At 50.2% G+C, this 18,059-nt stretch overlaps 1 protein-coding gene across 2 annotated transcripts in view; it reads left to right on the plus strand.

The window, feature by feature from the left end:
• Positions 1-5,298: 5,298 nt before the first annotated feature.
• Positions 5,299-18,059, plus strand: part of STK26 (serine/threonine kinase 26) — a 58,428-nt gene continuing 45,667 nt past the window's right edge. Inside the window, exon 1 of one of the 2 annotated variants that reach the window (XM_075941152.2) lies at positions 5,299-5,529. In XM_075941152.2, the coding sequence (XP_075797267.1) occupies positions 5,488-5,529 (42 nt within the window). In that variant the 5' untranslated portion in view covers positions 5,299-5,487. Of the gene's footprint in view, positions 5,530-7,263; positions 7,288-18,059 lie in introns of those variants that run through there. The other variant, XM_006135315.5, reaches the window with a different exon arrangement.

Raw genomic sequence — 18,059 nt, forward strand, 5'->3', positions numbered from 1 at the left:
AAATCATCGCTAAGGAAGACTAAACCCAGGAGCAGGCTCATATCTTAGGGGATGGAATAACTGTAAAAAGAAAAAACATCACTGTGTCTGGGTGTTTACCAAGGGGGACACAGTGGAGATCAGCCAAGTGTTAAGTTCGAACAGAAGAACGAAAGCTGGGGGTGATCGTTATGTTGGAGGCAACTGGTCAAGTGGAGAAACTGAGCCACAAGAAGGTGAACAGTGGCTTCCCCATACCAGCAATGCAGCCGGTGAAAAGAGAGGACGATGCCAATTTTGTATCCTCCTCAAAGGAGGCTATGGAAGAACTGTGGACTACTAGATGAACAAATCAAAACATAAGACTTGCTTCGTTAGATGTTTCCAGGATGTCAAATTATAAACCCACCAAACTGAGTTGAATACAGTGACGCCTGTACAAAAGGCCACAATTCCTAAGCAATTTCTGTCTCAAGAGGATCTCCAATAGCTATTGCAGACATCTCCTCCTTCATTAAGAGAGCAAATGCCACGGAAGAGCAGAACACAGTGTCCTCCTTGTTGATAAACAGCATCCTTGGGGAAGGACAAGTGGGTTGCGGCCCGGGGCCCCCACATGGTGGGGAGGGGAGAAGGGGACACTTCACTGAGGCCCAGAGGTCCAGGCTGCAAATTGTCATACATGTGGGAGGGAGGCCTGTGTTTTAAGTTTGTACTAGGCCCCAAAAAATTATGCTTGGCAAGCAGCATGGGAGAGCGGTGCTAGCACACTGCAGTGACCCCCATCAGGTGAGCTTGGGGAGGGAAGCTGAGCCGAGCCTCATCCATGGGCCTGGCCAAGGAACCCCTGAGCCTTGGTCAAGTATGAAGGAACACAGGCCCTCATCCATGGGCCTGCCAAGCAAAGGGCCCACAGACTTGGTTCCTGCAGGGGGAGGCCCACTTTGGCAGAGGGGCACCAGGTGGGTGTGAAGGTCTGGGCCCTGTTCTGAGGCCCCCGGCAGTAAGGAGTATGGGGGGAGGGCACATTGAGAGCCGGGGGATCCATCTCCTGTTCCGCCCCAGCGATCCCCAGCTCCACACTGCAGGCTCCATCCCCCGTGCCCTGCAGAGACCCCCAAGTCCATCCCCCGTGCCCTGCAGAGACCCCGAACTCTATCCCCACAGGCTCCCCCCATGCCCTGCAGCGACCCCCAACTCCATCCCCTCAGGCTCCCCCTCCACCGTGCCCTGCAGCGACCCCTCCATCCCCACAGGCTCCCCCCCACCCTACAGAGACCCCCCCCTCCATCCCCACAGGCTCCCCCTCCACCGTGCCCTGCAGAGACCCCCCCTCCATCCCCACAGGCTCCCCCTCCACCGTGCCCTGCAGAGACCCCCCCTCCATCCCCACAGGCTCCCCCCTGCCCTGCAGAGACCCCCCCCTCCATCCCCACAGGCTCCCCCTCCACCGTGCCCTGCAGAGACCCCCCTCGATCCCCACAGGCTCCCCCCCACCCTGCAGAGACCCCCCCCTCCATCCCCACAGGCTCCCCCTCCACCGTGCCCTGCAGAGACCCCCCCTCCATCCCCACAGGCTCCCCCCCACCCTGCAGAGACCCCCCTCGATCCCCACAGGCCCCCCCCGCCCTGCAGAGACCCCCCCCTCCATCCCCACAGGCTCCCCCCCCCGCCCTGCAGAGACCCCCCCTCCATCCCCACAGGCTCCCCCCCACCCTGCAGAGACCCCCCCCTCCATCCCCACAGGCTCCCCCCCCCGCCCTGCAGAGACCCCCCTTCCATCCCCACAGGCTCCCCCCCGCCCTGCAGAGACCCCCCCCTCCATCCCCACAGGCTCCCCCTCCACCGTGCCCTGCAGAGACCCCCCCTCCATCCCCACAGGCTCCCCCCCACCCTGCAGAGACCCCCCTCGATCCCCACAGGCCCCGCCCACCCTGCAGAGACCCCCCCCTCCATCCCCACAGGCTCCCCCTCCACCGTGCCCTGCAGAGACCCCCCTCGATCCCCACAGGCTCCCCCCCACCCTGCAGAGACCCCCCCCTCCATCCCCACAGGCTCCCCCCCACCCTGCAGAGACCCCCCCCTCCATCATAGAATCATAGAATAATAGGACTGGAAGGGACCTCAAGAGGTCATCGAGTCCAGCCCCCCGCCCTCAAGGCAGGACCAAGCTCCACCTACACCACAGGCTCCCCCCCTGCCGTGCAGAGACCCCCCCCTCCATCCCCACAGGCTCCCCCCCTGCCCTGCAGAGACCCCCAGGTCCATCCCCCGTGCCCTGCAGAGACCCCGAACTCTATCCCCACAGGCTCCCCCGTGCCCTGCAGCGACCCCCAACTCCATCCCCACAGGCTCCTCCTCCACCGTGCCCTGCAGAGACCCCCCCCTCCCCACAGGCTCCTCCTCCACCGTGCCCTGCAGAGACCCCCCCCTCCATCCCCACAGGCTCCCCCCCTGCCCTGCAGAGACCCCCCCTCGATCCCCACAGGCCCCGCCCCGCCCTGCAGAGACCCCCCTCGATCCCCACAAGCTCCCCCCCGCCCTGCAGAGACCCCCTCGATCCCCACAAGCGCCCCCCCCCCCTGCAGAGCAGAGACCCCCCTCGATCCCCACAAGCTCCCCCCCACCCTGCAGAGACCCCCCTCGATCCCCACAGGCCCCGCCCCGCCCTGCAGAGACCCCCCTCGATCCCCACAAGCGCCCCCCCGCCCTGCAGAGACCCCCTCGATCCCCACAAGCGCCCCCCCGCCCTGCAGAGACCCCCCTCGATCCCCACAAGCGCCCCCCCGCCCTGCAGAGACCCCCCTTCGATCCCCACAGGCCCCCCCCCGCCCTGCAGAGACCCCCCTTCGATCCCCACAGGCTCCCCCCCCGCCCTGCAGAGACCCCCCGTCGATCCCCACAAGCGCCCCCCCGCCCTGCAGAGACCCCCCGTCGATCCCCACAAGCGCCCCCACCGCCCTGCAGAGACCCCCCGTCGATCCCCACAAGCGCCCCCCCCGCCCTGCAGAGACCCCCCTCGATCCCCACAGGCCCCGCCCCGCAGAGACCTCCCTCGATCCCCACAAGCGCCCCCCCCGCCCTGCAGAGACCCCCCTCGATCTCCACAGGCCCCGCCCTGCAGAGACCCCCCTCGATCCCCACAAGCGCCCCCCCTGCCCTGCAGAGACCCCCCGTCGATCCCCACAAGCGCCCCCCCGCCCTGCAGAGACCCCCCTCGATCCCCACAGGCCCCCCCCGCCCTGCAGAGACCCCCCTCGATCCCCACAGGCTCCCCCCCTGCCCTGCAGAGACCCCCCTCGATCCCCACAAGCGCCCCCCCGCCCTGCAGAGACCCCCCTCGATCCCCACAGGCTCCCCCCCTGCCCTGCAGAGACCCCCCTCGATCCCCACAAGCGCCCCCCCGCCCTGCAGAGACCCCCCTCGATCCCCACAAGCGCCCCCCCGCCCTGCAGAGACCCCCCTCGATCCCCACAAGCGCCCCCCCCCCCCGCCCTGCAGAGACCCCCCTCGATCCCCACAAGCGCCCCCCCGCCCTGCAGAGACCCCCCTCGATCCCCACAAGCGCCCCCCCCCCGCCCTGCAGAGACCCCCCTCGATCCCCACAAGCGCCCCCCCGCCCTGCAGAGACCCCCCTCGATCCCCACAGGCCCCGCCCCGCCGAGACCCCCCTCGATCCCCACAGGCCCCCCCTGCCCTGCAGAGACCCCCCTCGATCCCCACAGGCCCCCCCCGCCCTGCAGAGACCCCCCTCGATCCCCACAGGCCCCGCCCTGCAGAGACCCCCCTCGATCCCCACAGGCTTCCCCCTGCCCTGCAGAGACCCCCCGTCGATCCCCACAAGCGCCCCCCCTGCCCTGCAGAGACCCCCCTCGATCCCCACAGGCTCCCCCCCCGCCCTGCAGAGACCCCCCTCGATCCCCACAAGCGCCCCCCCGCCCTGCAGAGACCCCCCTTCGATCCCCACAAGCGCCCCCCCGCCCTGCAGAGACCCCCCTCGATCCCCACAAGCGCCCCCCCGCCCTGCAGAGACCCCCCTCGATCCCCACAGGCTCCCCCCCCGCCCTGCAGAGACCCCCCTCGATCCCCACAAGCGCCCCCCCGCCCTGCAGAGACCCCCCGTCGATCCCCACAAGCGCCCCCCCCCGCCCTGCAGAGACCCCCCTCGATCTCCACAGGCCCCGCCCTGCAGAGACCCCCCTCGATCCCCACAAGCGCCCCCCCTGCCCTGCAGAGACCCCCCTCGATCCCCACAAGCGCCCCCCCGCCCTGCAGAGACCCCCCTCGATCCCCACAGGCCCCGCCCCGCCCTGCAGAGACCCCCCTCGATCCCCACAGGCTTCCCCCCTGCCCTGCAGAGACCCCCCTCGATCCCCACAGGCTTCCCCCTGCCCTGCAGAGACCCCCCTCGATCCCCACAGGCCCCCCCCGCCCTGCAGAGACCCCCCTCGATCCCCACAGGCCCCACCCCGCCCTGCAGAGACCCCCCTCGATCCCCACAAGCGCCCCCCCTGCCCTGCAGAGACCCCCCTCGATCCCCACAGGCTCCCCCCCCGCCCTGCAGAGACCCCCCTCGATCCCCACAAGCGCCCCCCCGCCCTGCAGAGACCCCCCTCGATCCCCACAGGCCCCCCCCGCCCTGCAGAGACCCCCCTCGATCCCCACAAGCGCCCCCCCTGCCCTGCAGAGACCCCCCTCGATCCCCACAGGCTCCCCCCCCGCCCTGCAGAGACCCCCCTCGATCCCCACAAGCGCCCCCCCGCCCTGCAGAGACCCCCCTCGATCCCCACAAGCGCCCCCCCGCCCTGCAGAGACCCCCCTCGATCCCCACAAGCGCCCCCCCCGCCCTGCAGAGACCCCCCTCGATCTCCACAGGCCCCGCCCTGCAGAGACCCCCCTCGATCCCCACAAGCGCCCCCCCTGCCCTGCAGAGACCCCCCTCGATCCCCACAAGCGCCCCCCCGCCCTGCAGAGACCCCCCCTCGATCCCCACAAGCGCCCCCCCCCCGCCCTGCAGAGACCCCCCTCGATCCCCACAAGCGCCCCCCCGCCCTGCAGAGACCCCCCTCGATCCCCACAAGCGCCCCCCCGCCCTGCAGAGACCCCCCTCGATCCCCACAAGCGCCCCCCCGCCCTGCAGAGACCCCCCTCGATCCCCACAAGCGCCCCCCCCCCCGCCCTGCAGAGACCCCCCTCGATCCCCACAAGCGCCCCCCCGCCCTGCAGAGACCCCCCCACAGGCCCCGCCCCGCCCTGCAGAGACCCCCCCCCCCGATCCCCCAGGCCCCGCCCCCCGTGGGCGGTCCCGGCTCCACCCCGCGCCCCGCCGAGCGGACGGAAGGACGGAGCCGCCGCAGCCTCCCGAGCCCAACATGGCGCCGGCCGCCGCGGCGCCCTGAGCCCCTCCCGCCATGGGCAGCGCGCGCCGCAGCCGCCGGGACCGGGCCGCGCGCTAGGGAGCGGGCCTCTCGCCCCGCCTGGAGCCCGCAGCGCTCGGGCCCGGCCGCCATGGCCCACTCGCCCGTGGCCGTGCAGGTGCCCGGCATGCAGGTGAGCGGGCCTGCGCCGGGCCGGGGCCGCGCGGGGGGGAGATGAGCGATTCCTGGCTCTGGCGGGGGGGCAGACACTGGTGGGGGGAGCGGGGGGGGTTGAGGGGGCCAGACACTGGTGGGGGGAGCGGGGGCCTGGGCTGTGGCTGGGGGGAGCAGGGCTGGGGGGGAGCAGGGCTGGCGGGGGGAGATGGGGGGAGCCAGTTCTGGGGGGAGCAGGGCTGGGGGGGGAGATGAGCAGTTCCTGGCTCTGGCGGGGGGGCAGACACAAGTGGGGGGGTTGAGGGGGGCCTGGTGGGGGGAGCGGGGGCCTGGGCTGTGGCTGGGGGGAGCAGGGCTGGGGGGGGAGATGAGCAGTTCCTGGCTCTGGCGGGGGGGCAGACACAAGTGGGGGGGTTGAGGGGGCCAGACACTGGTGGGGGGAGCGGGGGCCTGGGCTGTGGCTGGGCCCCCCATAGCACTACAGGGGCTTTGTTTGGAAGCCACCTTTCATCCCGCAGCACCCAAGTGCGTTTGAAGGGTTAAAAGAGGCCTTGCTATGTCACCTGCTGCATGGGTGTGTCTGCAATGACAGGCCATGTCAGCCCAGCTGGCCCGGGTACACTGCCTGGCGCCAGCCTGTGTGGAGGGTTCCCCGGGGGGCGCGTGGTGCATGGAAAGAGATGGGGAAGGTGAAGCCCTGCCAGCTTACAGCGAGTTTGCTGCTGTTCAGAGTGGTCCTTCTGTTGAGAGTCTTGTGGCTGGCACCAGACTGGGAGCCCCATTTACAAATGGGCTTCTGTGTGTATTTGTTGCTGCTGTTGACAGTTTTTGCTTTTTGGATACACTGAAGTACCTCTGACATGGTTCCTCTTTCTAAGGTCCTCAAGCAGATTTAGGGTGGGGTTCTCACCTAATTCTAAAGAATTAGGCACCAGATGCCCATTTCAGTGGCATTTGGGCATCAAACTCCTTAAGTCTTGTATACATTGGGAAATTAGGTTGATGTGACTAATATCTGTTAGGGGTATTACACAGCCACGCCCCAGAGCATTTCAGTTAACCATTCGAATGCCCCTGGTAGACAGCAGGAGGCCAAGGGCAGCTGTGTCTGCCTAGCTGCCATCTGTTAGGGAGGGTGGAGCACCTCTACCCACAGAGAACCTCCCCTGTTGGTGAAGATAGCGTCTTCACTCAGTTTGTGTAGACATATGCTATTTTCCTTTGAAAACGAGTCTTGTAACTTTTCCCAATGAGAGTGATGATCCAGAATGTTTTCAAGACAAGTCATTTCAGCCCTGCACTGCGATGTCCTATTTTTAGCATATCTCAGTTCTTGTAAAAAAGCTTGGGTTTTGTAAAATAAACAAAACAAATTTGTGCATTCCTAGTTATCTAATTTTTCTAGTAATATCTGTTCCTCTTTTTTCCTCTACCTAGTTTAAATGTCAATTACTTTTTTACACACCACTCTACAAATTAAATAAAAATAAAAAAAGCAAATGAATTTTTCTGAGACCGTGTATGTCCATAAACTCTGGAGGGCTTTGTGCCAGAATCCTAGGAGGCACAGCTACAACTAAAAGTACCAAACTCTAAAAAATAGAAAATACAATTTCTGTTTGAGTTTTTTTTTCTTCATTTTGCAGTCATGCCTGTGAAATCAAGGAAGAAATTAATACAACAGCTTTTAGGATGAAAATTGGAGAATTCTGTGTAGAGTAAAGGGAGATTTCAAAACTCCTAGTAACAATATTTTGAGTGTGATTAGATGCAGCTTGTAAGTATTTATGGAATGTTTACCCAAACACTATAATTGTGCCCTTTCCAAAAATGGTGAAGGCTAATGAACTTTCAGCAAAGTGGGCCGGGCTAATGATAACATTTGTAAGGCTAAAGTTAGTACCGTTATTTCTAAAGATCTGCACCATTTCTGTACTTCTTCTGAAATCTCTTGAATTTGTCCTTTCAAAGTAATTGCATCATCAGTTTTCTATTGTGCAAACAGACATCAAACCCACACTTTGCTATATCGTTTTAACTTGACAATACACTTTATTTCCACATTATATCAATGTTGATGATGGTACATTTTTAAAAATTAGAAGCAAGTGAACTTTTTTGGAAAATGACTGAGAAATCTTAGTCTAAGCCTTGTTTTTTAGTTACATCCCTGGTGTGACTTCTCTTCAGAGAATTTTCCTGTATTGCTTTGATAAGTATTTTGAACACTTTCTGTGTGTAAATTCCATAATCTGGTTGTCCATTTCTTCATCTTAAAAGTTGCTCTGCTATTCATTTTCTTGAGCTGCCGTCTACTCTAGGGATGTGAGCAACTAGTCGACTATCCGATAAGCAAATGCTTATCCAACAGTCAACATGCTAGTCAACTAGTCGCTCCCCCCCCCCCCCCTTCCCCTCTTGCTGCCTCTATCAGAAAGAGGCAGAAAGGAGGGAGGAAGAGAACAGGGTGGTTCAAAATGGCAGTGCCCTAGGGCTGTTGCTACATTTCAAAGGTGGAGGTGCTCTTATCGACTAATCGAATAGTTGATGCAAATTGCATTGACTATTCAATTAGCCAATTAATCTAAATTTAACATCCCTAGTGTAGTCCAGACAGGACTCTGACATTATTTAGAGCACCATTTTCCAATATTTACCTTTACCTTTCACTTCTGCATTTTTAGTTTAACCCAGACCTTGTTGTGCACATGTAGACTTAAAGCACGCTTTCCTAAAGTATTAATAAGTACATTTGCATAGGATTGAGGTTTTCTGCTTGAGACTATTTTTTGTGAAGATAAGTATATGAAAGACGAAAAGCTCTTCTTGAATGCAAAAGATTCGAGTTTAGTGCAGAATTATTCTGTGTTTATTTCCCTTTGCACAGTTTACTGTTCTGTGACTCATTAAAAGAAGCTATGAAAAGTCAGTAATGATTAGGAGATAGGAATGTTTTTCATCAATTTTTAAAATTGGCGCTTAATTGCTCCGTTAACCTTGATTTATAAAAATATTCTCTACTTCTGGTCAGTGTTAAAATAAATGCATGAGGTTTGATTCAAGAAAGTGTAAACAGCTCTGAGTTTGGTGGAACAAGATCCAAAAGTTATGTTAAAATTAGCACTGTGGGAAAGTTTGTCTGTAATCTCAAACCATCATCTACCATGTAATGTGGGAAGGATTTTTTTGTTTTTGTTGTAGTGTAGGAGTTGGAAACAGAATTTATGGTAGGGAATGTACTGTAGCTATAACGTTTTCAGCTGTATTATGACCATAATTTTCCCTTTCTCTTATTCAATTATATATAAAAGCAAAATAACATTCCATGAACAAAAACAATATGATAATCTATTGTATTGCTTTTATGCTAATTGTCAGAAACTTTATTAACGTAGTGTTGTGGTTACGCTGGTATTTCTTCTATTCTTACTGGAAAAAAATTTAGATGTTGGAAACTATGGAAAGTCCACACGAAGGTCACCAAAGTAATCCTAACTCTGCCCTTATAGGACCACCCTGACCGCAATAGGAGGCTCTGAAACAATCTTATTACACAGGTTTCTCTCATGAGTAGCTACAAAAACACTTTAATTACAGAGTGGATGCATAGACTCCAATATTTTATACAGCTTGCACTCAGTTAATGAAAAAACATGTAATCAGGAATTACTAAGTACAAAGAGCCTGCTAAGTACATTCTCTTCTGTAGGTTCCATATGCACAGACACAATGCTGTTAGATTATGTATTCAAACTTCTAAGAAAAGCTCATAAAATTATAGCACATGAATGAGAAAAGTAAAGGCTAGCATGGTGATGAAGCATCATCCTTAATACTGAAAGCATATGTGTAATACCAATGCTCAGATGTTCAGATTGTCCATGTTTTACCTGCAGATTATATAAATGCTATTTTTTACAAAATTTAAGAAAGTAAGAGGTTAATGGAACTACAGGAGCATGGTTAACGTCATTTATCTGAACCATAGTTTTCCATGGCTTCCAATGTGTGTTTGGAATTTCTTATAATGTAATCCTAACTTTGAAGTTAGTGGAAGGAATAGTTCAAAATGGCTTCCTACTGCTAGAATAATTTAGTGTAACTCTATGAAATCCTGCTTCACAGAGGACCCTGAAGGGGAATTCTTCTAGGCATAGATTGTAGGAGGTCTCTGGCTGGATGGGTTTATGAAGGGGATGGTTTGAGATAACATGATCTTGGTAACTAATTGACCTTTCACACTCAGTGGTAAATAGGCCAATGGAGGGATGATAGGAGAACTTTTTCCAGGGTGTCTAGCTGGTGAGTCTTGCCCACATGCTCAGGGTTCAGCTGATCGCCATATTTGGGGTTGGGAAGGAATTTTCCTCCAGGTAGATTGGCAGAGGCCCTGGAGGTTTTTCGCCTTCCTCTGTAGCATGGGGCACAGATCACTTGCTGGAGGATTCTCTGCATCTTGGGGTCTTTAAACCATTTGAGGACTTCAGTATCTGAGATATAGGTGAGAGGATTATTCTGACCTTTCTGACCTTAAAGTCTATGAGTCTTGCTGGTCTGGGTGGCTCCCCCTTCCTCCACCAATGGAAGATTACTTGAGAAATAACATCTTTTAATTGGAGGAGTGGTTGGTGAACTTTTTCTTTCCTGATTCTAATTTGTATGTTAAATGAATTCATCTAATATTCAACACTAGTGCAAATGTCTTGAACGATTCTGTGTATTGGGTGCAAGTTGTAGTAGAATTATGTGGTGGTGAGGATATTCCGTGAATTATTTGACTGAATTTGAAGTCTTCACCTCTGTCTCAGATGGGAGAAGTGTACTGGAAAATATTTGGCCGACTGAATTTCTCATCCCATGTATTATTAGACAGTGCTTAATTATCTACCTCCAAATTTAACTTCTGATGGTAAACACATTAGAGGTGTGTCTCTCTTATTGCTAGGTATATGGGTGTGTTGCATATAATAGTAAACACCAATAAAGCAAAAAAAAAAAATCGATATTAAGAACAGAGATGCATTAGAGTAGACCAAGGACTCTCAAACTTTTACATACAGTGGATTCACATCTTAAAAGATTACATTGTGGGTAACTTCTTCTAATCCCAGTCATGTAGTTGGTGATCTTACATCCTCATTTGGCAAGAAAGGCAATTGTTCATGTGCAAAACTAATATTAGGCAAGTAGTCTCTTTCTACCACTTTGTTCCAGTCTTTCTTTCCCTGTATATTGTCTGGTTTTCCCACCTGCCACGTGCTGCTTGGTTTCCTTATTCCAGGGGTGGGGAACCTTTTTTGGGTCAGGGGTTGCTGACTCATAGAAAAATCAGTCGTGCATAGGCTAGTAGATTTTGTGTGCTGAGTGGGGGGGTGTCATCTAGAGTACTAGCACGGGCTCCCAAATTCTGAGCGGGGAGCCCTGAACCTCGGGGGACGGATCCTGGCAAGTCTTAGGATCCCCACCCCTGTCTTATACCATAAACATTCTTCTTTCTGGTGGCTCCTTTGACATCATCTGGTAGTTCTGTTCATCTTGTGTATTAGCAGCCTTTGGTGAAGGCTGCTAGGTCGGCTTCCCCAGTTTCCATCTGTCTTTTTACTGGCATATAGGTTTTCTTGCAATGAAAAGCCTAACTTCCTGTAGAAGCAGGGAGGAGCTGTTAGCTCCATGTGACCTGTCAGCTACTACACTGTGGTCCACCATTTGAGGACTACTTGATTAATCAGAAGCTTGGCTGAAAAGATGAGCTTTGCTTTCTCTGCTTTGAAAATTAACAAATTGGCACAGCTGGACTACCAAGGCAAAGTATTCTGTAGCTGGGAGCTAGGGAGCCTCCAATGGGAACACACTTCTGCTAGACCTTGAGTGCCTGGCTTGGGGACTACTCAGAAGTAGTTCAGATCTCAGGATGGGTACAGGAAGAGAAGGAGATAGATGGTGTCTCTGTTTTGCAAACTACGACCGAGTGGTATAGGTTAAAATTAACACCTTGAACCCAGGAGCATATGGGAACCTGATCTATTGCATAAAGAATGGGTGAAATGGGAATTAAAGTAATTTTCCCCCATTTACTCATTACCAAATGTAAACATATTAAGTTGGTACACCTGCAAAAAACAGATTTCTTATTAGGCTTAGGCACAGTATATTTGGAAATGTGTCAAACTCTCAGCAACTGTAATGCAACTTGTAGTGTCCTTATACATTTCAATTATGGGAACGTTATCTCACTGCCTGAGTAATGTGGGATATAAAGTACTTCAGTGTTTAAAGGAAGGCATTGTACGAACTTAACATTATGGGGAAGGATCCAATCAAATATCTATTAATTTATTCCTGTTCTCAGAAGTGAATTGCATAGTGAATGGTTGCACAGTGATTTTTGAAGCAGCTTTAAGCTGCTATTGCTTCAGCTGATAGTGAGAGCTGTAGAAATTAGACATTTTTCTAGTGAAAACTGATAAGTCTAACCCTTTAGGACATTTGATTTTTTGTTTTTAACTGATTTGTGTGGTCACTCAAAGTCTCTCCAATACTATACTGATGAGTGCCATGATGAGTTGAGTTCCTTGTTTTCTGTGTAACATGATTTTGGGATATAAAAAAATGCATAGCTAAACATTGAAAAACTACTCAGTGCTGTGAAGGACTATGGAAAATTTGGCTCTTAATTTAAAGTGCTTCTGCTTTGAAAAGCAATTTGTGGGATTCCATATTCATTCTTTCAGCAGTTTGTTTCAGATGTGCTTAGTGTGCAAATAAAATTTTCCCCTATTTGCTAGCCCTGCAAACTTAACTTAAGTTCTAATAGGCAGGCTGGATTCCTGCCATCTTGTGCATTACCAGTAATAAAAGTTCTGAGACATGTTAGGCTTAGTAATAACTATACTGTCTTCAAATTATGCTCTGTGACCTTCTGTGCAAGTTATTTGCCTACTCAGGTGTGGTACCAGGGTAGCTGATTGGAACTGAACAGACATGCAGTTTATGATGCATGAGATGGGAAAGAATCTAAAGCACTCCTCCTACCTGTGGTACTTTTCAGATGTAACAATTAAGCTGTGAATACTGACATTGTTAGAAACAGATCTGCCTTTGAATTCAGATGAGGAATCTGGTCTGCTAAGATGGTGGTGTTGGTATAGTAATTTTTCAGAATGCCTGCAGCACTAGTGGTTCTTGGTTGAGTTGGCTCAAAATGTATATTTTGAAAAAAATGTAAATGGATAGAAATGTTTTCATTTCAGTTTCAAAATATAACCATAAAGGATTTTTAACCAATGCTGTCCCAAAACATTGCATGTATGTTACATGAGAACCTGGAAGTACAGCTGAATACAAGTCTGAGGGGTAGCCATGTTGATCTATAACTGAAAAAACTTAAACAGTGATTGATCCTGCACCACTTTAGAGACTAACAAAAAATGTAGATGGTCTCATGAGCTTTCATTGGCACAGCCCACTTCTTCATTCACAGAAAGGGATCTAGGGGTTATAGTGAACCACAAGCTGAATATGAGTCAGCAGTGTGATACTGTTGTAAAAAAACAAACGTGATTCTGGGATGCATTAACAGGTGTGTTGTGAGCAAGACATGAGAAGTCATTCTTCTGCTCTACTCTGTGCTGGTTAGGCCTCAGTTGGAGGATTGTGTCCAGTTCCGGGCACCGCATTTCAAGAAAGATGTGGAGATAGTGGAGAGGGTCCAGAGAAGAGAAACAAGAATGATGAAAGGTCTAGAGAACATGACCTATGAAAGAAAGCTGGAAGAATTGGGTTTGTTTAGTTTAGAAAAGAGAAGATTGAGGGGGGACATGATAGCAGTTTTCAGGTGTCATGAGGAGGGAGAAAACTTGTTCATCTTGGCCTCTGAGGATAGAACGAGAAGCAATGGGCTTAAACTGCAGCAAGGGAGGTTTAGGTTGGACATTAGGAAAAAGTTCCTAACTGTCAGGGTGGTTAAATCCTGGAATAAATTGCCCAGGGAGGTTGCGGAATCCCCATCTCTGGAGATATTTGAGAGTAGGTTAGATAAATGTCTATCAGGGATGGTCTAGACAGTATTTGGTCCTGCCATGAGGGCAGGGGACTGGACTCGATGAGCTTGCGAGGTCCCTTCCAGTCCTAGTATTCTATGATTCTTATGTATGGAGCAAGGGATCTAAGGTACAAATAAATAGCAGAGAAAAAGAGCAATTTATTTGCTCTCTGCTATTTATTTGTGCCCGGGACCCCTTATGACTCCATTCATTTGAAGAAGTGGGTTGTGCCCACAAAAGTTCATACCATCTATATTTTTTGTTAATTGCTAAGGTGCTTCAGGGCCATTTGCTGTTTTTTAAGTTTTTACAACTGAACAGTTACACATCTTATTCATGAGATGAGAGAAAAAAGCAAAAATTTTGCAACATAAATAGTAGAAACTAATTTAGGCTATATAGTAAATTATTTCAATGTCTCCTTATGAAGTAATTAAAATAGCCACATATCTAACCTTAAAATCTCTAGACTGTCTTTAATGAAGTATAAAAATGTCTCTCTCTTGTGGAATTGGAAAAAGTGAGGCAATCTTAAGTTAGCCCAGTAAAGAGAAGATTTTAAACACAGGTATCAGTTTCTTTCTCTTAACAACTGTAGTTTTTGTGTGTCTGTTTGGGTAGTTACCAAATTTCTGTCTAGAAGAAGCTCTAGAGAAATAAGCTACATGAATCAAAAGAACATTTGACTTGGCATGTGCATGGTAAATCAAATAATCTATATAAAAATGTTTCCTATCCATGGCATTGTAGTGAAAAAGGAAATTTTCTCACTTAAACTGGGGTATGTACACAGATGTGCTCTTCAGTTTGTTAGATCTCTGTGCACATTAACTCTATGGAAGGTATTCTGTCACATATTTACCTACCATTTGGTTAGTACTTAATATATTCTTTGACACTTACAGATCTTTACATCTTTTATATCTCATTTTGATCGGTAAAGCCAGTACAGGCTTTTAGGTCATACAAATTCTGATTTAGGAAGGCTACTTCAGAAAATGCTTAAATGCTTTCTAGAATGGGGCCCCTATTTAATAGATATGAGAGCCTTGCATATTAGTCAATTTTAAATATGAAATGAATTTTCAGCTATTAATTAGGTTCCAATTGCTTACTCAAAATATGAATAACTAAGGAATGCCAGAAAACATTAATTTGTTCCTATATATTTAAAACATGTAACTTTAATTTATTGACTGAAGCTAGTTTTCATCAAAGGTCTTTGATCGACAGCCTTGATGCTGAAAATGTTTATACATGGAACAGATGCCACAAAAGCTTTGCTTCAATCTTGACACAGAGCAACCCTCTCTAGAGGTGTGAAGGAAGTGTGGTGCCTAATCTCTTATTATCATGGCATTGTTTGTACCATCTTTCTTTTATCAGTTTAAGCCAAGGGATAATTGCCTATTTGAAATTAGGTTTCCCACTTTGGGAATTACTCCTGGGGGAAGATTGTGCCATTGTCATTTTTCCTGCAGCAAAATGACTTTCCAAAAGGGAAGCCGCAGGAGTGGTGTCACACACACCTCCCTCCCTCCTCCCCTGCCCCAGCAGTGCAGTTTGGTGCACTTGGAGCAGCCGCGGAGTGGTAAATCACTATTGGAGGTGGGGGGAAGAGAGATGGGGTAGGCGGGGTCAGGTAAGACCCTCTTCCATCTGCCCAACCCCCATGTATCTGGATCTCCCTACCCCACTGCACCCACTGTCTCTTTCTCTGTGACTGGCTCAGCTGCTAGTCCCAACTGTACTTGGAGAGGAGTTCACTCACTTCCCCTGCGCAGAGTGGCCAGGGCTAGCTCAGATCCACCCTGGAAATACCCCTTCCCTTCTTCCTGCCCCCATCTCTCCTATGCTGGGGAGAGGGGTTTCTGTGCAGGGAGCTGCTCCCCCATCGGCGCAGCTTCTGTGTATCTGGACCCCCATTTCTGCACCCAGGCCACTCCCCCAACTGAGTCCCCTGTGAACTCCCAACCTAATGAGCCCCACTCCTTATGCACATGGGCCATCCCATGAGGCACGTGGAACCGACCCCCCAACCCAGTGAGCCCTAACCAGTAGCACCCCAATCATTCTCTGGATGAGTTACTGAGGACTCTACCATTGACGCTAGTTTAAACCTGCAAGTGATCCATGCCCCATGTTGCTAAGGAAGGTGAAAGGCTCCCAGGGTCGCTGCCAAATTGGTTGGGGGAAGTTTCCTTCCTCACCCCAAATATGCTGGTCTGTTTTTGTTTGTTTGTCTGCATAGACTGTAAAAGGACAGTGAATGGATTTTACTATATATAGCCAGGCAGGTGCCTTTCAAAAGGAGTGGTGCTCTGCTCAGGTTTCTCTTTCAGTGCTAACACTTGGGCTTCTACAGGGATCTGAAAGATGGGTTCCTTAAGTCAGCGAAGCTGCTAACAGAAGGAACCTGAAAAACATGACCATTTAAACAACAAATAGTCCTCTAAATACATGCATTAATCTAGAAAGCCAATGAAGCAAAGAACTCAGACCTCACCGACTGGCATTTGGAAAGAAGTAACAGCACTTGGAGCTGCAGCTCCTTACGTAATACTTCACCAACTGTTTTGCTGATGAGAGCATGCATGAAACTCTAGGCGTGTCTTTCCAGAAGATTCTGCCTGTATGGCACAAAAGACCCACAACTGTGGATTTGTACAAAACAAATTCTGAAGAAAAACATCCCCAAATATTCAGGTATCTTTCTGACCATTCAGATTCCATCTTTAACTAGAATTAAAGCAAATTAATGAAACAGTAGACCATTGTTTTCTCTGTTATTTGAAGAGCATATTGAGCATACAATAAGTTTTACAATTCATTTTTTTTATATTCAGAGATGTGAGGTTGAAAGATTTAACTTCAAGACAGAACCCTGGAAATAACGAAAGTTGGGGAATTATTTATTAACTAGATATGTACAGTATTGCTTACGTATTTCAGAGTTATTGATCAAAATATAACAAGTGTTTGAGTGGCTAGAGATCTATCCAATTATAAACATTGCACCATGTGCCACAAATTAGCAAGTACTGAGATAGGTTAGAAATCATTGAGATGGAAGCAGAGATATTTTTAAAAGCACACCATACTAAAGATAATGCACATGTATTATTCAATCACGTAGAAGATGAAACATGGCAAAAATCCAGTCAGAAAAGCACTACATAAAGTAAGCTAAAATACTAGCTTTTTATAGACACCACAGAAATTTAGCTTACTATTTTCCACAGATGGTTACCAAAATTAGACCTCTAGAAACAAATTTCAGTGGCTAAAAATAAGATAAGTAATGACAGAATTATCCAGTAAATCAAAAATGTACACAAACTTATTTGCCAGTTCAGAAAATATTACTAGTTAACAATAATTTTATTTTTTTCCTCATAAAGAGAAGGGGGGGAAAGGACATCTGTAAAGATTTTGACTACTGTAACATCTGCTGTAAGGAAAGATCTCACTAGACCCTCCACCCCAGCTGCCATGTTGAACTTCCAACAGACTTGAGTTACTGGCACAGAGCAGCTACTGCTGTTTCCTGACATTTCGCAATATGCCAAAAGCAGGAGTTCAGAGGTTAAGAGAACCAGGAAGGATTCATATAAATGAATATTGAACTACCCTCTTAAAAGAGATGACAAAAGTTATATAAAATAAAGCAACAAAATTACTTGGGTTCATTGCAAAACAACATTCATCCTAGTAATAGCTGTGGGACAATATTGCTTGTTTAATGGTCAACTTTTAAACCAAATGAAAGATTTTTCCAGTCTATTACTGAGCAGCACTTATTGCATGTTCCCTCCCTTTAAAGGAAAAATGAAAAAGTTATTGGGAAAAAACTACTCATTATAATCAGTAAAACACAGATTAAACATATTTGCCATAGATTCAAAAAACAGCTAGTGTCAATCATCTTATTTTATATTAGAAATGTGTGTGTCTGAGTCTTTTTGTTCAGACGGTAAGAGCTAGGACTACCAAATTTGCATAACTTACAGCAAGGTCAGGGTTTGGCTGTGCCAGGACAATGGGATGTGCCTGGAATTCTAGTGTTTCTCATAAAATGGAAAGGGAGGGGTCTGGTAGGGGAAGCTATACTGTAGAATGACCACAGGGAGGGGCAGCAAAGGGCCAGGGACAGCTAATAGCCATGTTGGGAAACTGGGGGTGGAGAAAGGGCCAGCTATTAACTATACATTTCAGAGAGTGTGTCTCTGTCCCCCAGCCAGGGAACATGCAACACTCCCCTGGCTGTGCCCCCTGCAGCTGCAGTGGACAGGCACTTCTCACTTGGCCCCAAGCTACTGCGGTGAGAGGGTGCTGGGTTTGTCCTCTCTCCCTAGGGCAGCCTGCCTACTAAACCCCCCCCCCCATCCCCGTCCCAGAGCAATGATTTCAAAGAAGGAAAACAAAACTTAGTTGAGTTAAAGACCAAGCAATGCCAGGTAAATCTTCTAGTACAGGAAGAGTCATGAGATGGGCCACTAGAGAATAT

The sequence above is a fragment of the Pelodiscus sinensis genome, chromosome 13 (genome assembly GCF_052426305.1).
Source record: "Pelodiscus sinensis isolate ZL-2025 chromosome 13, ASM5242630v1, whole genome shotgun sequence".
NCBI classification, from domain to species: Eukaryota; Metazoa; Chordata; order Testudines; family Trionychidae; genus Pelodiscus; species Pelodiscus sinensis.